This window comes from Phacochoerus africanus, chromosome 13 (genome assembly GCF_016906955.1).
Source record: "Phacochoerus africanus isolate WHEZ1 chromosome 13, ROS_Pafr_v1, whole genome shotgun sequence".
In the NCBI taxonomy this organism is placed as follows: domain Eukaryota; kingdom Metazoa; phylum Chordata; class Mammalia; order Artiodactyla; family Suidae; genus Phacochoerus; species Phacochoerus africanus.
The window spans coordinates 69010427-69034287 of record NC_062556.1 but is presented as its reverse complement, the minus strand read 5'-3'; the positions used below and the strand labels follow the sequence as shown (position 1 = coordinate 69034287).

Here is a 23861-nt window from a genome sequence, read left to right as displayed (position 1 = left end):
CCCTAGCCCGGGAACTTCCATATGCGGCCCTAAAAAGGCAAAATAAAATAAACACTGCTGACAGTGCATGCGTTGCTGAGCATTCATGCCGGATCCGTTTCCTTGCAGGTTTCTAGGCAGCATAATGCAGGAGCAAGAGGCTGGCTGCCCGTGGTTTTCAGGATGGCCGAGTGGGACGCTGATCTGGACCACATCATTCCGTCTGCTGTCCTCCCTCCTTTCTGGGCTAAGCTAGTCGTGGGCTTCGCTTCCCTCCTGTGTTTCGCACGCAGCTACGATGGCGACTTTGTCTTCGACGACTCTGAAGCGATCGTTAACAATAAGGTATCTTAATTTCTCTTTGATAAATGGGCGTTAACCACTTGCGTATGTCTCCTCTAATCTGCTTCTGTGTCAGGTTATTCTCTACTGAACCTGGGCTCCCATCGTGCTCTAGATTTCCCATCGCTTTCAGATGGCATCTCCTTGATTTAGGGCCCCTTTTATCCCTGGCAGCAGGGGCTTCAAGCCCTGCCCAACCTCAAGCAGGAGGCCCCAGTCCACACACAATGGTATCAGAGAGACGTTCTTCCAAGATGACAAGGCCAGGGTATTACAGGGCATTGCAGACTATTTCAGGTTTTGTGACACATTTCCAGAACTTTAGGCTAGAATGGTCCCCGCTCCCACCCCCACCCCCCCACTGCCACCCAAAAAAAACAACCAAAAATCCCCATGCATTTGCCACAGTGATGGACGAGTCTTGTCTCCCGCTGGAACGTGCGTCCTCAGCAGACAGAGAGCTGCCTCCTCCTTTGTCCTTCTCTGGTACAGCATCGGGACGGCCTGCTGCCAGCTGCCCGAAGACCAGGAGCCTGCAGCTCAGGGAAACTGCAGTTCCTGCTCGTTTCATGGTTGGAGACTCGGGTTTGCTGACTTTGCAAAATCCTAGCTGGTTTTGCTCACCAGCAGGTGTAGGGAAAAAGGACACTCTCATCATTCACTCGCTGACCGAGATAGGAAAGGAGAAACAGGTTTGTGGGAAGAGAGGAAACAGGTTTCAGCGAGCTAAAGAAGAGCAGCACAGGGAACTTGGAGGCAGGGAGAGCCCAGAGGAGGAAGAGTGGGAACAGCAGAGGGTAGAGCCTCTGACAAGCTCGCTGCTCAGCACATGTTCTCTGCGCCTTCATGGGTGAAGGAATCTTGACGGAATTTGCTAATCTCTCCCTAGTAGATGCAGTTGAAGCAACTCTTTGACGCTGTCCTTAAATGCTCTTAAAATTTTGAAGTTAGGGATTTCTTCCAAATGAGGAAAAGGTCATTTTCATATTGAAAGTGTTGAGGATTTCCCTGGGGGCTCAGCGAGTTAAGGATCTAGCATCGTCGCTGTTGTGGCATGGGTTCGACCCCTGGCCTGGGAACTTCTACAGGCCGAGGGCACAGCCAAAAAAGTTTTCAGAAAAATTCCTTATGTAACAAACATATATAGGGTGGGGAGGGGTAAAGGGTTGATTGCTTTGCAGATATTTTATTGGCAACATACTGTAAATGATTTTCTGTTTGGATGGCACAGACTCCAGCCTCGTTCATCTTCATTTTGAATTCAAGTTCTTCACTTATAATTTTCCTCAAGTCCACCCTGCAGTTACTGCAGGTGTTTCTGTTCCAGTTCTTTTTTTTTTGTCTTTTTTTCCATTTCTTGGGCCACTCCAGCAGCATATGTAGGCTCCCAGGCTAGGGGTCGAATCGGAGCTGCAGCTTCCAGCCTACACCACAGCCGCAGCAACGTCAGATCCTTAACCCACTGAGCAAGGCCAAGGATCAAACCCGTAGCCTCATGGTTCCTAGACAGATTCATTAACCACTGAGCCACGGCGGGAACTCCTCCAGTTCTTTTTTAAACCCGCTTAAAAGAAAAATAAGTTTGCACCTCTAAGCAGCTATGTCCCATTGGAGGCTGAAGAGCTACAGCATTGCTTTTCTAACCAGATGGGAGGCTGTGCCTTTATTTACTTATTTTTTTAAATTCCACTGGTTGAGAGTTTCTAAATATATTTGTTTATTTTCTTAAATTCCACTGGTTGGGAGTTTCCAAATATATTTATTTATTTTTTTTAATTCCGCTGGTTGCGAGTTTCTAGATTCTTCCACTGTTATAAAGTAGAGGATATAGAAAGTGTTCACGACGAGCCCACACTGGAGAACTTCGGTGAGCGAGGCAGGAGCAACACGAACTGTCACACGTGAGATGTGCTGGCGTGAGGTTGTAATTCTCTTTTCTTCTGTGCGGGAAAGGCAGACGAAGCCATTGTGCGGCTCTGCTGCGTGTTGTCTTGGCAGTGTTTTCCAGAGCATCACACTGCGCCCTTTTGTTAATTTGCTAGCCCTCTTTTTTTCCCTTTCCTGGTTAATGAAAGGCCCTCTTCTGTTCCTTGGCATCGTGCCTACGGTAAAGTGAAACAGGCTGTTACGGGATTTTATTGGTGTTAAAGACTGTTTTCCAGATGCTTCCTTGGAGTGTTGAGTTGCCTTTTTTTCATTGAGATGATGATTTTCTCTGAGACAGTGGAGTTAGCAGGAATTTCAGGCACAACACATCTTTTTCGTAAATCATTAGGAGGAAAAACTGATCTTTCTTCGTGTGGCATGCCCTGCTGTGTATAGGCGACACCTAATCAAATATTTAGAGCTTCGCTAGTGTTCATCCTCTGCTCAAATGGAGGGAAGATCCTCTGCCAAATCCTTCACCACCAGCAGGTGCTTCTGGGTCTGTGCAAAAGGACATGAGCTTCCAAGGCGGTAACGGTGTGACCTAAGTTAGCGCGTGGGTCACACGACCTTCAGGCAGTACCAAACCGACTCTTAGAAGAGGGGTTGGTACGCTCCAGGCCTCTGAAGCGGATACCCACTGGAAGTGAAATTCACCCTCAAAGTGGGTATCACGTGACCAGCTTGCCTCTGTCACCTGTCCCAGGCTTTTCCCTTTGAGTCATCAGGCACCTAAGTAGCAGATGCTCCTGAAATCCTCTGCGTGCCCTGGACACGGGTCGCGCTCTTGGACTGGCTGAGATTGGACACACTTCTTCCATTGGGGAAATTCTCCATCTTCAAGTGGTTACAAGCTGCAAAGACTATCCCGTTTGGATGCAAACCCAGACAAAGGCGTTCCTATCATTTTATACCCACCTGTTGGAGTCAGGAGCTGGTCACAGAGAGGAGGGCTCTGCAGGCACCCGGGCAGCCTCAGTAAGATGCCCAGTGGTCTGATTTATGGGTGCCCTTCTGGCTGCAAAGCCCCAAAGCCAGTTTTCCAGCCCCTGCCCCCCCCTCCCCCAGGAGTCATTAAGCTTTGCCCTCTCCTTGAGGCCCTCTTATTTTTTCTTTGCTTCAGGTAATCAGAGTTGTTTTGGTTACTGTGGTGAAGAACCTTGACTGCTACACCATGCAGTGCTTATCACATCATAATTTCTAGATCCTAAAATATTCCTGTTTAATTATGCTGTAAAGAGGAAATTAATATTCAGTTTTGATGCTTTTACTCCAGGTGCCTTCTCTGCCTTTCTTCTTGTTGAACACAGTTTTAGTAATCTCGTTTCATATTTAAATGTTTTAAAAAAAGATTCATTGCTAAGTATGTGTAGTATAGCACCACATCAAGTTACCTTATAAGAAAGGTATTGTTTTAAAATGTTTAATAATATTTTGGAGTTCCTATCGTGGCTCACCATTAACAATCCTGAGTAGTATCCATGAACAAATGAACAGAACACATAGCTAAGCAAGATCTCAAGAGTGTGGGTTGGATCCCTGGCCTCGCTCACTGGGTCGGGGATCCGGCATTGCCATGAGCTGTATGTGTCGGTCACAGACACAGCTCGGATCTGGTGTGGCTGTGGTGTAGGCCGGCAGCTGCAGCTCTGATTCACCCCCAGGCCTGAGAACTTCCATATGCCGTGGGAGCGGCCCTTTAAAAAAAAAAAAAAAAAGAGAGGGAGAGAGAGAAGAAAAAGAAAAAATGGGAAACTTTAAAATGTATATGCCTACTCTTATGTTTTAACCAGGATATTTTTGGTAAGTTACCTTATGTATTGGGTATGATGGGGGTAATGGAGATCTTGCTTAGCTATGTGGTCTGTTCATTTGTTCTGCATGGATTGAGCACCTTCTGTGTACTCCCAGCTAACCCTGGGAGGCCCAGGCCTTGAGGAACCCCAGTCCAGTGGGGCAGGCAGATAGCAGTCATGAGAGCTGCGGAGGGCTGAGGGTGCCCATGGGGGGCTCGGGCTGCAGATGGAGGGGAACCTGGCCTGCACAGCCTTGGGGTGGGTGGCAGCAGGAGCTGTGTGGGCACTGCAAGATGAGCCTGTAGCTGGGGCAGGGGGCACAGTACCCCAGACTAGTGACCCCATCCGAACACCGGCTTTGTCCTGGGAGGGTGGGAGCTGTCACAGTGGGTGCGGTGACCCTACTTGCACTTTGGAGCAGTCACTGGAGAACACACAGAGGCCTGTGTCCCAGGAGAGTGATGATGGTGGCAGGGCACAGGACTGCCAGGAGAGATGGGGAAGAAAGGCACGAGGAGTTTTTATTTATTTATTTGTCTGTCTATCTCTCTCGCTTTCTTTTTAGGGCTGCACCTGTGGCCTATGGAGGTTCCCAGGCTAGGGGTCCAATTGGAGCTGTAGCTGCTGGCTTACACCCCAGCCACACGGGATCCGAGCCGAATCTGCCACCTACACCACGGCTCATGGCAACACCGGCTCCTTAACCCACTGATCGAGGCCAGGGATCAAACCTGCATCCTCATGGATAATAGATTCATTTCCCTGCGCCACAACGGGAACTCTCGAGAAATTTTAAAGAGCAGCTTTGGCGAGGGCTCGCCCATTGGGTGAGGGAGGAGTCCGACCCCTCTGTCTGGCGTGTTCCTGCAGGACCTCCGAGCAGAAACGCCCCTCGGGGACCTGTGGCGTCATGACTTCTGGGGCAGCCGGCTGAGCAGCAACACCAGCCACAAGTCCTACCGGCCACTCACCGTGCTGACCTTCAGGTGAGGCGTGACAGGATGGACAGCCGTCGGGGGGGCGGAGGACACCCAAGGCTGGTCTTGACATTGGACCAGGTTATGCGTGACCAGGTTCCCTGTGTCAGGGACGTATAGGCCGCTCGCTAAGTGCTCTCTGAGAAGTACGCACTGATCCCGGCTCTTAGGTGGCAGGAGGATGGAGAGAAGGTGCTTAAAAACATCGCTTCCAGGCCATGCTGCTCTGGTGGCACAGACGCCAGCAGTGGAGCCACGCGGGGATTAGCCTGGCCCTGGTGAGGAGGCCTTGGTGACGTGGCCTGCATTTTGCAGTTCTTTGGGTGTTAATACTGAGGAAACAATATCAAGTCAACCTGTGGCATCTGATGAAATTGTGAATTTTTTTCACTATTAAAACAAGATCTAAATCCTCCTCCAGTGGCCAGATCCATATGCAAAACCCAAATGAAGCGGAAAACAACCTCCCCATCCCCCATCACTCAGAGAGCTGTTTGCAGCAAATGGATTTATTTATTCATCTCACAAAAGTCCCCCTGCGTAGCTGTTTCTCGAAGGCACAGATACCTGTGTCTAGATCTTTCAAGGAAGCGGAAGTGGTGAACTGGAACCACTAGTGATTGGAGGGCAGCAGAAGGAAGACTCCCTGACAATGAGGAAGTGTTTCTCTGTTCGAGAGGCCCGGGAACCGACTGTCAAGGAGTGTTTAGGGGCTCAGGTGGGGGGGAATAAGCAAGTCACGTGACTGTCTTAAATCCAGGTCCAGGCGGACGAGCCTCGGTGATGGGCGACTGTCTTAAATCCAGGTCCGGGGGACAAGCCTGGGTGATGGGCGGTGTGTTACATCCTCTTGGGACATGCTCGTGCTTTTTTCTCACTTAAGAAATGGTCTAGCTTTCCTTTGGCTTTTCCTCTCTGAGTGTTTTCTGTCCTGCTTCCCTGCGATGCCCTCATCGTCCGCTTTCCCCTCTGCAGCTAGTTAGGTTCTTACCTTTTCTTCCCAGCTGGATGGCGTTGCCCCTCTTGCCACCTTGTGTATGGAAGCTGCACGCCTTGTCTTCTCCCTTTCACAGTTTCACGCGCCAGCCTCCCCCTGCAGATGGGTGGCATTTTCTCACACGCGCCCCTGGTGTGAACACGCTCCCTTCACTGCAGGGTGAACTACTACCTGTCGGGAGGCTTCCACCCGGCCAGCTTCCACGCGGTCAACATCCTGCTGCACGGCGGCATCTCCGTCCTGCTGGTGGACGTCTTCTCCGTGCTCTTCGGGGGCCTGCACTTCACCAGCAAGGGCCGGCGGCTCAACCTGGCCCCCAGGTCGTCCCTGCTGGCCGCCCTGCTGTTCGCCGTGCACCCAGTGCACACCGAGTGTGTAAGTATCGTCTGCCCACCTGCTCTGCGCCGGGGTGAGGATGGGTGGCATCCGCGTGCCGGCTCCTTCCCTAGGACTTGCTTCTCTTGGGTCCCCGTGTAGCTGCGGGACACCTGCAGCCGTGATTTGTAGGACCAGCCGGTCTCTCTTAGGACAAACGCAGGGACCCTTGTGGGCCAAGACTTTGTAAAGCCCGCAGGCTCTGATCTCTGGTGACACGTTCTGTTTCCTCACGTGACCACCCGGGGCAGGTGTGGCGGTTGTATCTTGCCAGGCTTGGGGGTCTAAAAGCCAGAGGCGGAGAGAAGCTTCCTTCTGGGAAGGGTCTGATGTGCTTTTCCTGTGCTCGCTGAGAGCTTTCCAATTTCCCACACCCTTTCTCCCGCTGAATGTGGTGGCCCCCCAAACCCTGTGGGATCAGATGGGGCAGCCTAGCAATTTCCACTTTTCAGAAGGAGAAGCAGCCTGGGAGGGCAAGTTAGGGACGTACCCCAGTTAGTCACGGGGCCAGAGGATGGAGGGAGAGAGCTGAAGCTCTGGTCATGCTTCAAGGTGACCTGGTAAGTGGGTCCCCCATCTTGCTGTGAATTTTGCTCCCAAATTCTCCCCACCTTCCCTCTCAGGCCTTCTCAGCTCCTGCTCTTAGTCTCTTGAGCAGCTGCTGAATCTATTTGGTGCAAACTGTGTTGGGATTTTATCATATACCTACGGCGTTTTCAGGAAACAGCCCACCCTACTGCCTTTGAAAATGTAAGTGCATGTTTGCTGAGGTAGGAGACCTGACTTTTAGTTACTCATTCCGAGCGCAGGCGGTACCGGTACAAACTACCATGTGGGCTTTGTTTCTTCTCCTCACTGGACCTCTGTGCTTTGTATGTATTTAAACACCTGCATATTGACCAATTGTGTGGAGCATCTTGAAGTAAGTTTCAAAATATTGGGTGGAATTCCTGCCTTTAGCATCTGATTTTATTAATTTTACTAAACTAGCTGTTCCTTGGTATTAAGGATTCCAAGATTGTTCTTACAGCCTTTTTCTAATATTACGTTAAAGCTTTTTAAAAAAATTCTCATAATTTTTTACTTTGGCAAAGTCAGAGGACTTAAGGGATTGGGAGCTGTCGTGATGTATACCAATAGATACGGAGACACACAGACAGGTAGATCAAATTAGACAGCTGTGGTCAAATTAGAATTTGTTTCCGGAGTTCCCCTCGTGGCGCAGTGGTTAACGAATCCGACTAGGAACCATGAGGTTGCGGGTTTGATCCCTGCCCTTGCTCAGTGGGTTAACGATCCAGCGTTGCCGTGAGCTGTGGTGTAGGTTGCAGACACGGCTCGGATCCTGCGTTGCTGTGGCTCTGGCCTAGGCCAGTGGCTACAGCTCCAATTGGACCCCTGGCCTGGGAACCTCCATATGCCGCGGGAGCGGCCCAAGAAATAGCAAAAAGACAAAAAAAGAGAATTTGTTTCCATGTGAGTTCTCTTTATGATCCAAATAATAATGTACACATTGATCAGAAAGAGAATTTCTGGCAAAAGTTCTGATTTACCATTTTGGTCCTTGTCTAATTTTGTGTGATCTTAGAAGCAAAATGAACTGTTTGAATTGGTAACCAAAGAAATGGTGCTAAAATTCTGATTTTAAAAATTGAAAAGGGAGTTCCTGTCGTGGCGCAGTGGTTAACGAATCCGACTAGGAACCATGAGGTTGCAGGTTCGATCCCTGGCCTTGCTCATTGGGTTAATGATCTAGCGTTGCCGTGAGCTGTGGTGGAGGTTGCAGATGCGTCTCGGATCTGGCGTTGCTGTGGCTCTGGTGTAGGCCGGCGGCTACAGCTCCGATTAAGCCCCTCGCCTAGGAACCTCCATATGCCACAGGAGCGGCCCTAGAAAAGGCAAAAAGACAAAAAAAAAATTGAAAAGGTAGTTTGTAGAAAAGTTCGAAAGGCCACCAAGTGTAAATGGACGTGTGCAAACATGCGCACGTGTCCCAGATGAGTGCAACCTGGGAATATGTTGGCCCTGAACTCTGCATTTGAGTTATTTAAGAAGCCAAGAGAAGTCTTGCTCTGGGAGAGAAGGGGGCATCTGAAAAATGTCTTTATCTCCCCCACCCCTCCTTTCCACGAAAGCTATTGAAACTCAAACTGTGAGAAAAAGGGGTCATTAAAAATTAGCATTCCTGAGCCAGATCAGTCCTGTGTTCACCTTTCATCGTTTGGGCAAATGGTATTCAGTTTCATCCGCTCTCTACCCCACTGTTACTTCCCACTCCACGTGTAACCCTGCTTTGACAACGAGCAAAAAACAGGCTACTGAGGGGAACCGTGGAAGCACGTTCTCAGAGCATCCCAGACCAGTTCTGAGGAAGCAGCCCTGGGCTCTGGGCGTGGGCTCTGGGCGTGGGCTGGGTAATACAGCCTCTGACCCACCAGTCACCAGAGGAGGGAGGTCAAGGAGGGGGGCATCTCCTTGCCCCCAGTCTGTTTAGAGACCTGGATGGGGGCCCCAGGGGGGCCCCAAGGACACCAGTGCTGCTGGAGCTTTTCCTTGTCCTCGAAGCATTGGTAAAGATTTCAAGTTGCTTGAGTTCAGGTTTCAAAGCCGGAAGCATACGTCCCCTTAGCCATTCCTGCTGTCCCGGGAACCCGGAGTTTAATAGCGAAGGAGTCAGGTGGGGAAACAGCCCTCGTTCCTTCCAAAGGCCCAGTGCAAATCATTCCTGGCAGAGAAACCACCTCCTGCCTTATGGATTCGGGGAGTTGCAGTGGCTTCTGCAGAAAACGCTGATAGGAGGGCTTCAGGTTATTTGTAAGAAAAAAAAAAAAAACCTTCATAAATCACTGCATATTATTCGAATATCAGAAAAGAAAAATAAAATCTTTCGATACTCATGCCCATGCCCCAAACAGTTAAACCGAGTGCCTCCTTAATGGCTTTAAGAAATTTTTTAACAAAATCTCTCTATAATTACTACACTGAAAAATTCACTGAAGGACGAAACACTTTTTACTGTAAAGCACTGGCCAGACTTTTTAAAACTTGCTTTTTCCCCTATGTCGGACGGTGTAACGCATGTTGCTTCAGAATTGTGAGTGTCTCCAGTTAGCCAAAGGCAGAATGTTTTAAAATAAGTTTGTGCTGTTTGAAGTTTATTTTAGCCTTTTTTAAAAACGAGATATGGTTGATTTACAATATTTTATAATTCAGTGGGAATCTTTAAATGTCCCTCCACCACCCAGATAACAAGTGGTTCAGGCTGGCCTTTTCGGCCCCAGCTCCTTCCCCTTCACAAGAAACCTTGTTCTCTGACCCTTCGCAATCCCCAGCCCCAGTCCTTGTTCTAAAGGCCCCGTCTGAATGCACTTGTCTGAGTTGGCTTCACTTACTTGTCATCTGAGAGGGTTTGGGATTCTGGGCGGTCCTCAGGCCTGGAGGAAGCTGCGGCTGGAAGATGCAGTTCCCATCCGTCCCTGGTCCTGATAGGAGGCCCACAGGACCAGCTGCTCCCTCCGTCACTCACCGAGGAGTCCACACCTGCTTCCCCCGGAGCTGCTGTGTCCTTTGTCCACGGCTGTCTACAGCACCTTCACGGGGGAACGGACAGTGAGGCAGCACCCACTGTGTGCCGGCTCTGTGCCGGCTCGCACTGCATCCCCAGTTGCACTGTGTCTCTGCGTGACTGAGTTCCAGGCCAGAGGATTCAGAAGTCTCATTACGAATTCACTGCCTTTGTGAAGTAATTGCACGGTTTAACCCTCCGGCACACCAGCACACTTGTCCCAGATCTGTTAAACCTCTGTCGCGAGCTTGCTTCCCGTGAGGTTTTGTCATGTGCTTGGCAGTCACAGGTTGGTCTTCGCTGTCAGTCTTGCTAGCGATTGCGTGACACCGCGGGCTGCTACGTGCTCCGCCATCAGGAGCTCCCCATCGGAATGGATCAGCGCCTCGGCCCATCACATCGCACCAGCGTCTTGGGAAACTGCTCCTAAAAGGCATTGCTTTTAGCTATTGCTTGCATACACACCTGGGAATCGTATGTAAACACAGTAATTTGCATATTCGTTGTGTAGTCTCCCAGCACCGTGTGCGGGATCGTCTGTGTCTGTGTCTGACTTACCGTGTTTCTCACTTTGAGAAAAGAGGACATTCCCAGACCTGGAGAACGAGTGAAAGCTTTGATGAATGTCAAATCCAGGTGCTGATTAGTGAAGAACGCCACATAAACTAGAGCAAGACTGTGAATGGAATTCTGTGTCTTTTGTTGCCACGAAACGTGCGGAGAACGATGAAGAGATGGGCTTGAAAGCACACACGCGCAGATTTTACAAAGGCAAGGGAAGGACAGTCGTCAGGTGTAGGAAATGGTGGGGGAGAAATAATGGAAACTGTTCTGTTTTCATCTTACGCGCCAGTCACTTTTGAAGCGAGCTGCTTTCCAGGTTAACCCACTTCATTGGATTCGGTCTGCAGGGACAGGATGGCAGAGGCAGCCTTGAACCATTACTCCTGTGTCTTATTCCTGATGCCCTGTAACACTTACTTCCTACCTTCCCTTCGTGTTTCCAATCAAATTTTCTTTTTTAAATATCGTGCCCTTTGAGCTGAGAACATTTTCCAGTTGAAGATCCACCTTGGGGACCTGATCCCGAGCAGAGGTCTCTGGGGCTGGGGGTGCGCAGCATGCCAAGCGCTGGGCTGTCACTGTGCGTGCGCATTGCTGGCTGTTTCCAGCCCACGGAAGAGCCGTCTGGGGGTTCGAACCAGCCCAGCCTGCCCTGGGAAGTGGGTGACCCAAGTCCCGGACCAGGAGTGAAAAGAAAAATCAGTTGTCAGATTAGACCACAGGGGCGCTGCACAGTTAGATGGGTTATTTTAATAGATGGCCACGTCTGATAAAGTTTTGTGGGGGTTTTGTTGTTGTTGTTGTTTGTATCTTCAAAGTTCTGTTGACAGGTCTTTTACATAATCTTTTTTTCTTTCCCTTCTTTAAGGTTGCTGGTGTTGTCGGCCGCGCAGACCTCCTGGGTGCCCTGTTTTTTCTGTTGTCTTTCCTCGGCTACTGTAAAGCATTTAGAGAAAGTAAGCATGATGTTTTGCCTTCTTAATGTTGCATCTTCTTCATGTTTCTGTCGTGTGGAGTGGTGTTTTATCAGATGGGGAAATGTCCGTTTCCATCACTTTATCCCTTTGAAGGAATGGGGTCAAAAGGTATAAACTCTTTTAGTGATATCTGTTACTCCATTGCTTTGATTTTAAGCAAATACAAGGTTTGCCCTTCAGTGTTCACATAGGAGCAGAGTTCATAGGAGTAGCGCTCTTGGTGCTAAAGCAGTTGTGATTGGTTTTTGTGATTTTTTTTTTATTTCCAGCAAAATTGTAGAGAAGAAAACTTTTTTTTTCAAATTAAAACCTGTTGGAGAAATAACTAGAAAAATGCATAATAATGTATAGCTGGTCTATGAGGTTATTTTTTCATTGTCATATTATTAATGCATACAAAGAAGTCGTTGGAACCAAGAGTTGAAATGACCAGTTGTGTGTGTGTGTGTGTGTGTGTGTGTGTGTGTGTGTGTCTGTGTGTCGGGGCGGGGGGATTGCCTGATTATTAGTTGCAATGCAACTGTGCCCTTGCCGAGATCCAGCAGAATCCCTGTGTTATTTCACTCATTATATACGTGGTGGTGATGGTCTCCAAGTCAAATCATCCCTTCCACATTGTTTTACAGTAGAGATGGGACGTGATACATTTAGTTTACATACAGTTATTTTATTATCATGTATATCCATGGGTATAATTCTACATGCTGGCCCCAGCAACAGTGTTATAAATTCAACTTCTGCTATAAATTCAAATTATGGACTGCGGAACTCTGTGTGTATCATAATCAGTGTATGTTTTGAGGGGAGAGGGGAGAAGGGGGGCGTGAGAGGGCTGACCCCTGTGGAATGCTCGAGCAGGGCTGGTTCATCAGAAGCGGATATGCTTTGGTTTCCGTGAGTCTTTTCCTCGGTGCTTCTCAAAGCGTGGCTTCCTTCCAGGCCTGCCAGGGCCTTAGTGTTGCTGCCCACAGACGACTGCCTGTACCTGGATGCCTCCTATAAGCCCATCTCTTCATGTTAAGCAAGGGCAGACCACTTATCCAGATTTTGTATCTGCTGTGGCTGGTGAAGTGGGGTCACTTGGTTATTAAACAGGGGCCTATGAGCCGAATCCAGCCCTCAAGCTAACAGTGGTTTTTTACAGTTTTAAATGGTGGTGGTGGTGAGGGGAAACCACAAAAATAGTATTTGGTGACATATTAAAAATTACATGAAATGCATGGAGTTCCCGTTGTAGCTCAGCGGAAACGAATCTGACTAGTACCCGTGAGGACGCAAGTTTGATCCCTGGCCTCGCTCAGTGGGTTAAGGATCAGATGTTGCCTTGAGCTCAGATCCCACATTGCTGTGGCTGTGGTGTAGGCCGGCAGCTGCAGCTTTAATTCAGCCCCTAGCCTGGGAACCTCCACATTCTATGGGTGTGGCCCTAAAAAAAAAAAAATTACACGAAACGGAGATTTCAGTGTCTGTGTAAAGTTTTATTGGAATGTAGGCACATCCATCCATTTGTTTTTGCAGAGTCAGGCGTTTCAGTAGAGGCCGTCTGACCTGCAGAGCCTAAAATACTTACTGCCCTGTCCTCTACAGCGTTTGCCAGCCCCTGGGACAGATGATCAACAGGTAACTCTCACCATCCTAGTGCTCCAAAAGGGATTTCTTTTTCTAAAGCAAAGATTAATAAGGGGTTTCCAGCAGGAAGTTTTTCACTAATAAGGGTAGATGAGTTTGCTGTTAATATAATAGTTGCCATTTATTGACTATCTACTGATGGGTGTGTATTTTTCTCATTTAATTATGTTAAAACAATCTTTAAGATAGGTGGGAGTTCCCATTGTGGCTCAGAGGGTTAAGAACCCAACCTAGGCTCTGTGAGGACGCAAGTTCGATCCCTAGCCTCACCCAATGGGCTAAGGATCCAGCGTTGCCACAAGCTCCAGCATAGGTTGAGAATGGGGCTTGGGTTCCGCATAGCTGTGAGCGTGATGTAGGCTGCACCTGCAGCTCTGAGCCCAGGAACTTCCATAGGCCACAGGTGCACCCCGAAAAAGAAAAGAAAAAAAAAGCTTAAGTGGAATTACTATTCCTGTTTTCCACATGTGTAAGACTCAGGGTTAGGTGACTACCCAGGATCACATAGCCATTTATGGCAGAAGGGGGTTCACACTCTGTGTCTAACTCACTTCAAAGCCAGTGCCAGCTACATTGTATTCTTCTGCTTCCCTGAACTCATGGGACCAGTGAGCCAAGCTAGTCAAAACAATCGTTAAAAATAAACCAGAGGTACATTCAGTTCTGTTAAGGAATTTTTAAAATGCGAGGTGTGATAGTGACATCAAAGATATGTTTTAAAAGCAGTCCCTTTCTTCTAGAGACACTGCTGAAGTATTTATGGATAAGATGGTATAAAGTCTGGGATTTGGCTCAAAACAATCTGAGAGGAGGCAGGAAGCGTGCTGGTGTACAGATAAAGCCAGACTGGGCAGGAGTCGGCGATTGTTGAAACTGAGTGATGGAGACAGAAAAAGTTCTGTGCCAGCATCTCTACTCTTGTATCTTTGTTTGTTTGTTTTTTACAAAAGGTTTTTTTTTTTTTCTTAATGCCCAGATGAGTTAACAGATTAAAAAAATGTTAGATTTTGGTGACTTCCTTTTTTTAATTTTTAAAGCATTGCATTTAAGACCAGCAAATGGTATATCTTTAAGCATTTTTCCCCTTCCAACATTACATAAAGCAAGTGAATATTTAATGATTTAATCATTTATCATGGAATAAGAGGGAATTTTTTTTGGCTGCATCCACACTATGCAGAAGTTCTCAGGCCAGGGATGGAACCTTCACCACAGCAGTGACCCAAGCCACTTCAGTGACAGTGCCAGACTCTTAACCCATTGAGCCAGCAGGGAACTCAGGGAATTTTTAAAACCAAAATGTAGTAGTATCATTTAGCAATTAATCATGAGAAACCTAAGATACAAAAAGAGGTAACTGGAAATCAGGAGAAAACTAAAATATGAAAAGAGGCAATTGGAATAAGTTTGTAAAATATTTTATACTAAAGAACATGGGCAGTACATAGGTAATAAATCAGACAATAAAATGAACGCCTGTGGACTCATCTACCAATTTTAAAAAAAGTCAGGTTTCCTGGGAGTTCCCAGGCGGCTCCGTGAGTTAAGGATCCAGTGTCATCACTGCCCTGGCTCTGGTTCCATCCCTGGCTTGGGAACTTCGACATGCCATGGATGCAGCCCCCCAAAATAAAATATTTGGTGGTATCTTGACTGCCCCTCTCTGGTCTGGAGCTTTAAAACAAAACAAAGCAAAACAAAACAAAAACCCTTTTGGAAGCACTAGGATGGTGAGAGTTACCTGCCGATCATCTGCCTCTCTCTCTCCCCCACCGCCTCCCAGCCAGGACATCCCTGAGGCCCGAGGTCCCGACGGGTGTGGGAGGACCATTTAGAAGGAGAACAGCATCTTCCTTTCGTTCCCCTCCCTCCAACTCCCAGGTGCTGATGCTGCCAGAACTCAGCCTCTGCTCACCGGTGCCAAATAGAAATGTGGAGACAGAGTTTTGGGCAAAGGAGGAAAAAATATCTATTGCTTTGCCAGGCAAAGGAGGGTCACAGCAGGCTAATGCCTCAAAGACTGTGCCCCCCTTAGGAGAGATTGGGAGGTGGTTTTACACTTTTGGGAGTGAAAAATAGGGCCGCAAGCTTGCATTGTTTTCAAAGCTGGTGCTCAGTGGTCTGGGGGTCTTCTTTCCAGAATAAAGAAGATTCATTCACATCTTCTTGCATTTGTTGGGGGGGGGGGTTAGTTCTGTGGAAGAACTCAAAGATAGTGTTATCTGCATTCCTTGAGGAGGGACCAGGACCCTGCCCCAAAGCTGCACTGTTGTCTCTTGATGGCCCCTCTCTGGTCTCTGCATCCCCTCCCTTCCCTGATTAGCGACTGTTTGAACCTTTGGAACAGGGAAGGTCATGGAGGCTGAAGTTTATTCCTAAAAACAAGAAATGGGAGACACAGAGAGGCTTGTGTGCCCAGGCGCCCACGGGGCCCTGCTTGGTTTCACTGTCTGTCCCCAGAATAAGTGCTGGCTACTTACCTGTTTGCTCCCAAAGAATCTGAAAGAGCTACTAAACTGAGTTTACCTTTCAAGTCTCCCCTATCCTGAGGCGAAGATGGACCATGGACAGATTCTTCTCTAAAGATCTTTTCCTGTCTTTTATAAATTAATATGAATTCCCCAGCAGACCCAAAACAAAGAATTAGTTATACTACTTAAATCCCAGTAGACGTTTTCCCTATATTTTTATTGTAAAAATATGCATTGCATACTATGGACCACTTCAGTGATTTTAAGTGGACCAGCGTGGCAGCCTGAAGGACGTGCACACTGTTCTGTAACCTGCCCACCATCCCGTCTCCAGAGGCCTGCCATCATCCCAAGACTGAAACTCTGTCCCCATCAGTTACTCCCCGTTCTCCCTACCCAGCCCTTGGCAACCACCATTCTATTTTCTGACCACAAATTGGACCGTTCTAGGGACCTCATATAGGTGGAATCATTCAATATTTGTCTTTTTGTGTCTGGCTTATTTCACTGAGCATAGTATCTTCAAGGTTCCATCCATGTTGTAGCGTGTGTCAGAATTCCTTCCTTTTTAAGGCTGAATAATCCATTGTATGGTATATATTTTGTTTATCCAGTCACCTGCTGATGGACATTTGGGTTGTTTCCATTTCAGGACTCTTGTGAACAGTGTTGCTATGAGCATGACTGTATCCAGTAGACTTTTTTTTTAAAGAGCAGCAAACAAATTTGAATCCTGTTTGTTTTTTCTACAAAAACATTGCAGACTCTTCTTGGACAGGCAGTGCTGTCGATGTTCTAGGTATTTATAGTTATATACCTGGAACATCCATATAGAAACTATCCATAGTTTCCAAAAGTGCCCTGGGAAGGGTCCCTCCTCTTTCTGCTCTCGGGTGGCTGTGGGGTGAAACACTGAACTCAAACCACTTGATGTAAATGCTCAGTATTTGTACCTTTGGAGAAAGAATTCAGCAAAGAAACTGAGAATATTGAGACAAATCAGGGTTTATCGAGAGAGAGACAGAGAAAGAGCAAGAGAGTGACCCGTGCTTTGGAGGTAGGTTACATTGCTTGCATGGGGCAGTCCTTCCAGGCATCCTCTGGCCAATCATCTTGCTCCATCAGGCCTTGAGCCCACCTCTGGCCTGACTCAGGGCCCTCCCCTCTGTGTGCAATTATCTTTTAGGCCAGGATGGATTCTACTGCCAGGGTCTCGGGGAAGTTGACAGTCAGTACTGTGGTCTGTTGCTCCACCCTTCTCTGACCCTGAGAAACCTTCTGAACGTGTGTAGTTGTGGAAGTCTCCTTGACCTCAAGACTGAGCAATAAGTGGTCTCTATCTTTTGTCCATGCGGGACACAGCTCCTCCTTGCTCCTTCCATAAGCTTATCTTGAGGTTATCTGTCCACAGGGAACAGATTACGTTGCTCAGCCTGGGGCCCATCCATCTCCTGCTTCATATCCTGTCCTGTGCAGGTAAATCCAAGGCTCAGCTTTGTATCTCCAAGTACTGGTGCCCGCAAACCTGTGACTCCATTAAGACACAACACAAGGGTGACTCCAGTGGCCTGACATTGCCATGCTCACTCAAGACGTGGTCACACCCAGCCATCCCTATTCTCTTTTATTATTTTAGCATACTGCCATTTCTTCCCGTGACTCATCATTTTTCTGATACTGCAGAGAGTTTGGGGACAGCTGAGTAGAACAGTTTCAAGAACAGAATAATAGGGGTAACTTTTCCTCCTGAGACTGAAAGTTAATTTAGCAATAAGGCATGTCCCCTTCTTTTGGGGTTGGGATCTCCCCACTTGGGAGGATTGTAAAACTCTCAAAAGATACATGGCCCCCAGGGATGGGAGAGGGTGTGGGAGGTGGATTGCTCAGCCCATGTGGCATTTCCATTGGTACTGAGAGCGGGAGAAAGGGAGGGGGTTCATTTACTCCTGAAGGTCATATTCATTACAAGCAATGGTATTGTTTGCATTGCTGTGCGGGTTTTGTTTGCATTTTTTATGTATATGCCTTTTATGGTTTGTATTGTGTTTTTAAATTGGCAATGAGACCTGAATCTGCAGTTAGGTAGGATTATAACTTATCAGTAGTTGATTTTTCTTGAAGAAAAAAAATTTTTAAAATCTGTTGGCTTTTCTCTAGACCTCTCTGAAGTATGGTGAAGTATCAATAATTTTAGCTTATCCTTTCTTAAAGTAACTCCTCCCTATTCTGAATGGATTTCAAGGACACCAAAATTTTTTTTGAAGAAAGTACTAAATGTTGGTAGAGTCCACGTTCAGGCACATCATGTAGGAAATAGAATAAAACTTGTCACTACTTCTAATGGTTGCTCTTGTGGGAAAACTATCAGGAGACTAAAAATTGTAGCGGGTGAACTGATATATTTATATATTTATTAGCTTCCTTTAATGGAGTGTTCTCACAGAGTGGTGAAAAACTGCAGATGTTTTATATTCTTTTCCTGGATCCTTGTACTAACCTCTTCTGTGTTCCAGTTCCCAAATTTTATACTCTGATACATGTATCTGCTTTGCATTCATTGCAAGTTATGAAATTATTTCCAAGAGCCATCCATACAAAAGATAGATTTTTTTAAATTAGGCCTTTGGAAACTAATACCAAAGATAGAAGTACTTAAATGTATGATGGTTTTTCAATTAATACTTTGATTCCTGAGAAATTAATGAAGTATATTTTAGTATTAATGAAACCACAGCCTATTACCTGTTAGCAGCAATATAACCTTTTTTGATCTAGTAACATTCTTTTAACATTTATGGTATGTTTAATTTAAAATTAGAAAGATTTATGGAGTTCCCGTCGTGGCGCAGTGGTTAATGAATCTGACTGGGAACCATGAGGTTGCGGGTTCGGTCCCTGGCCTTGCTCAGTGGGTTAAGGATTCAGTGTTGCCGTGAGCTGTGGTGTAGGTTGCAGACGCGGCTCGGATCCCGTGTTGCTGTGGCTCTGGTGTAGGCCGGTGGCTACAGCTCCAATTCGACCCCTAGCCTGGGAACCTCCATATGCCACGGAAGTGGCCCAAGAAATAGCAACAACAACAACAATAACAACAACAAAAGACAAAAAAAAGAAAGAAATGGTGAGAAGAGGAGGGTACAAATGCAGGACACTGGAGATGCACCTGCAACTAAGAGACCAGCAACTTAAAACAATCTCATATATATATATATATATATATGAGTCTATGATATCTATGAGTTATCTTGAATCAGTCTTCTGTGCTTATTTGTGATTCCAATTGGGTCATATCAGAGTTAACTGATTTTGTCATTATGATATCAAAATAACCAGATGTTCCCACTAATTGCTTGTCAGTTGATCTGAATTTCTTATGATGTAGTTGATTGATCTGTGCCTTTTGATTTGGTTTCCAAGGTAGAGATGTCGATAGTGAAATATTCAACATTTGAGGAGAGGGTCCATGGACCCTCTCCAGTTATGAAGTACTGAATTTCATCTTAATCATTGAGGAAACGGATGTGGAAAAACTAAATCTGAGCACCAATTAGCCCAATTGTAGTAAGCTAAATGTTTTGTGTGTACACTTGCAAGTGAACACTAATCAGAACAGGAAGTGACTCTGAAAAAGTAAAGCATCCGCTTTAAAGTTGAACCAAATGCTTTAAAAACAAGTACTTGTTCAAACACATGACCGAGAACATTCCAAGTGAATCACCTGTATCAGTTGATGTATCTTCTGAAGATATGTTTTACCCCTTTGCAATTCTGTGTAGCATTAGTTATGATTAAAATAGTATCTATGATATGTACAAAAAAATCTTTTAAAGCATTCTGTCTCAAGATTTAAGTTTTGCCTTGTTATAGTCACAAATTGTAATATTAGCTCTGGTTAAAACAACTTCTAGGGGAGCTCCCGTCGTGGTGCAGTGGTTAACGAATCCGACTAGGAACCATGAGGTTGCAGGTCTATCCCTGGTCTTGCTCAGTGGGTTAAGGATCTGGTGTTGCCGTAGAGCTGTGGTGTAGGTTGCAGACGTGGCTCGGATCCCGTGTTGCTGTGGCCCTGGCATAGGCCGGTGGCTACAGCTCCGATTGGACCCCTAGTCTAGGAACCTCCATATGCCACAGGAGCAGCCCAAGAAATGGCAAAAAGATAAAAACAAAAACAAAAAAAAAACCAACTTCTAAATTTAATTCTAAAAAGGGGAAACACAGATTGAATGAAAATGTTAGTCACTTGCTTTTAAAAAAAGGAGTTAAAAATAAAGCAGAACACAGTTTGACAGTTAAAAAAAAAATCGAATAAAATGGAACCCGTGGGAGTTCTCTGTTGGCCTAGTGGGTTAAGGATCTGGTGCTGTCACTGCTGTGGCACGGGTTTTGTCCCTGGCCTGGGAACTTCCACATGCCACAGATGGGGCCAAATGAATAAATAAAATGGAACCTAGAGACACCTCCAGCCTGGACAGCCCTTCACAGTCACCCACAGTTTATTTAACCTTTGGAAAATATAAAGCCCTAGGAGGTTACCCCTCTGCACACATCCAGGCCCCATTGTCTTGACCCAGAAGGTTATTGTTGGCCATGGACTTGTGCGTCCTTTCCGTCCTCTGACTGTGTCCACCTGCCCACGCAGGCTTTGCGTTAGACATCATACCCAGTCTCTCTTGAGTTTAAAGTGGGTGGTGGAAAACACCCGCCCCTCAACTGCACTCCCCAGCATTTGTGTTGTTTTTTGCCGCTATTTCCCATGCCCTCTCACTGTGTTCACACTGCACACTGTCAGTGGAACAGTTAATTTTCCCAAGTTCATCGCCAGTCTGGAGGCACAGAGTGACCTTGCTTCTTGAGAGAGAGAGACTTAACTCAGTTACTCACTGGCTTGAGGGAAGCCTTGAGGCCCAAGCCTCAATCCTGACGAGGTTCTGGGCCCTGAGCACCCCCCCTCCCCCTGGCTGTAGCCTCCGGGATTTGATGCCCAGTCCTGCCCCCCTTGCTCTGTGGGCCAGGCAGCACCAGTCCAGCCCCTTCACTCTGCCAGCCTTGCCCTCCCCACCTCCTAAATCCCCCTTTGTCCCAGTCCCCCACCCAGCGCTGCAGTCTGGTGGCACTTTGCCTGGTCTCTGTCGACAGTCACCATTTTTTCAGCATCTCTTCTGCGTTTTCCATCTTCCTTTTTCCACGTGCCAAGAACAGAGACGACTTCTTTGTTTATAGAGAACACCTCTCTGGAATAATTCTTAAATGTGCTGATGTTCAGCTTTGTAGATACGGTGGCTGAGAGTCTTTAAGTTGAGCAAGGGTTTCAAAACTGACAATCCCTTCACAGAGGAGAAGCCGTAAGAAGCCTACGTGCACCAATTACTAGAGTTCGATCATTCAGGACAGGACATGGTTTCTAATTCTGTTCTAAAGTCACACAGAGGCTTATCCGTTGGGTCCTTCACTCTTTCACTGATAATCAAACATTAAGGGCATCCTTGTAGCAGACCCTCTGTCCACGCTGGGGATTCACAAACTAGAAAGACCTAATCCTTGCCCTTGAAGGGCTTAGAGTTTAGTGCATTTTGATTGAAATGAAGTGTCCGTCATTCCGAGGGCTCAGGCTGGGAATGCTCTGGTCCCCCCTTCCTCCTTGTTAACTTTTCCTCCCTGTGCTCAGAGCAGGCATCAGCAAGTATCCCCTTCTTGCCTGATGTATTTATGCAGAAATGATGACCCTGGCCTTTGAAGGCAGCTGTGTGCAACCTTATACCACCAGGGCGATGCCTGTGGCCTTGGACTGCTGGTTTCTTGTGTGTTTCCCCTAGAATGTGCATTTTGTTCTTCTTTTATTATTGAGATATATAACAATATGTAACCTTGCATTAGTTTTAAGTGTACAACATAATGATTTGATACATATGTGTATTGTGACATGATGACAGCAGCAAGTCTAGTTACTGTCCATCACCACAATAGTTAAAACTTTTTCCTTGTGCTAAGAACTTTGAAGGTCTACTCTCTTCGCATCGTTCGTATATACTATATAGCATTTTAACTATAGTCATCAGGCTGTATCTTACCCCCAGAACGTAGTTTACTTGTAATGGGAGGTTTGTACCTTTTAACCACCTTTGCCATTTCTCATTCAGTCGTCTTTTCTTTCTTTCTTTTCTTCTTCTTTTTTTTTTTAGCTACATCGTAAGCCAATTATTCAACAGTTTTATGCCTTAGACTGCTTTTGGCCCCTGGACTAGGCTTTCATAGCTCCTGGCACAGGGGCTATGCAGCTTGACAGAGCCACCCGGGGCCCAAAAACCTGTGGCCACGATGTCGGTGACTATAACCACTTCATCTGTCACCACTCCTTTCGGCGCTGCGTTTTTTCGTCATACTCTGGTGCTGGGCTGCCACGGTCTGCTGTGCACCCAGGGCCCAGTACCTTGAAATGTTACGGCAGCTACCCAGCAGCCCTGCGCTGCAGCGTATCAGCTCTGGCGACAGCCCCGTGGCTGTAGCGTATCAGCTCCAGCAGCTCTGTGGCTGCAGTGGATCAGCTCTTTTACCCGGCGAGAAACCAAGCGAGCACTCGGAGAGGTGGAGAACTCAGGTTTATAACGCCGGCGGGCTCAGAGGAGATTGATCTCCAGGGTCTGAGCCCGGAAGAAGGGTTTCCCAAGGCTTTTGTGGGCTACGTCTTCCGGGTCCAAGCATGGCTAGTTGGACCCGAGTGACGTCAGGCAAGGTAGTAGATGCGGAAACAAGTTTACAGAAGCAGATGCGTGGAGGAGGGGTGGTTGGGGCAGTTGGCTAGACTTTGCTTAGTCATCCTTGCCGAGGTCTCTCCTTTCTACATTTTTATTGGGACATTTTCTCCTACAGATCCACAGGAGGTGAAGGGCTCTGCCTGGTGCCAGAAGCCAGGAGGGCCAGATGCAGAGAGAGAAGCCGCTGAGCACCTGCAGAGTGGCTGTCAGTAGGATCAGATCCTTAAGGTGCTCGGCCATGCCCTGCTCCATGCTGAGGTCCGTTCCCCCATCCATCAGGGCCCCCTCCTCAGAGCAGGCTGCCCTTGCCCTCGAGCTCATAGAGTGGTAGCCAGCCCATAAACTGCCAGACTGAAGCCCAGAGCCATCTGGGCCCAAAACAAGGCAGATGAGAAGACGACCAAGGTGCCATGACAGTAAATGGTGCACGCCAGGGACTCTCTGTTCTCCTCAAATACCTGCTGCTTCCCTCTTGTGCCCACTTTGCCCTTGGGTGCCATGGTGCAACGCAAATACCCAGCCAGGGAAAGAAGAGCGCGCCTGAAACCTCAGCCAGTGGGTGCCGCACATCGGCAGCAAGGCGCTTCCCCCTCGGTCTTCTCTCTGTAGCTACGAGTTCGGTTTTGTGGGCTTTTTTTTTTTTTAAGATTACACACGTGAGACCATACAGTGTGTGTCTTTCTCTGTTTAACTTATCGCCCTTAGCGTCGTGGCCTCAAAGTCTATCCATGTTGACACAAATGCCATCATTTCCTTCTTTTTAGAGCTGAGTGATATTATGGGGGGGTATATGTGTACCCCTTTTCTTTATGCATTCAGCTGTCGATAGACACATTGTATGGGGGGCTTGGCTTTTGTAAACAATGCCGCAGTGAACACGAGGGTGAAGCTATCTTTTCGAGGCTGTGCTTTCATGTCCTTCAAGTAAATACCCGCAAGCGGAATCGCTGGATCACATGGTGGTTCGGTATTAAAATGCTAATTTCTTCCATCTTATCTCTGTTAAATTCACTCTCAAGCAGAGCAGAGCCTTTGATACTAATGGGCGTGCAGGGGTGTGGATTTTCCTTTGGACTTTGAGCTGCCCCAAGACCTAGTCACACGGGTCGTGATTGTCCCCTCTCTCACTAGCGTGGAGCGCACAGAAAGCAGAGGGTAAACACGGGCCTGAGCAGTGAGGAGCCCACGTATTTTGAAGTGTCCGCTGTGCCTCAGAGCTCTTTTGTGGTTGCAGCTGAGACTCAAAGCTTTTTTTGTGGTCGAATTTCAGCCTGGTATTTATTGGACCGAAATAATAATACATGCTGGTGTCCCCACCGTGGTGCAGTGGGCTAAGAATCCAACTGCAGTGACTCAGGTTTCTGCAGAGGTGCAAGTTCAGTCCCCAGCCTGATGCAGTGGGTTAAGGGATCGGGTGGTGCCACAGGTGCAGTGCAGGTCACATCTGCAGCTGGGATGCGATCCCTGGCCCCGGAATATAAGTAATTAATTAAAAATGCTCTTTATTGTTTAAA

At 47.3% G+C, this 23861-nt stretch overlaps 1 protein-coding gene and 1 pseudogene across 4 annotated transcripts in view; one reads left to right on the top strand and one right to left on the bottom strand.

Moving 5' to 3' along the window:
• The window catches only part of TMTC4 (transmembrane O-mannosyltransferase targeting cadherins 4), a 78401-nt gene that overhangs the window by 5958 nt on the left and 48582 nt on the right, over positions 1–23861 (top strand). For 3 of the 4 annotated variants that reach the window (XM_047755942.1, XM_047755941.1, XM_047755940.1), the window contains exons 2-5: positions 109–324; positions 4914–5029; positions 6176–6392; positions 11390–11477. In XM_047755942.1, the coding sequence (XP_047611898.1) occupies positions 163–324; positions 4914–5029; positions 6176–6392; positions 11390–11477 (583 nt within the window). In that variant the 5' untranslated portion in view covers positions 109–162. Of the gene's footprint in view, positions 1–108; positions 325–4913; positions 5030–5780; positions 5827–6175; positions 6393–11389; positions 11478–23861 lie in introns of those variants that run through there. The other variant, XM_047755943.1, reaches the window with a different exon arrangement.
• Positions 21939–22847, bottom strand: LOC125113312 (transmembrane protein 208-like; annotated as a pseudogene).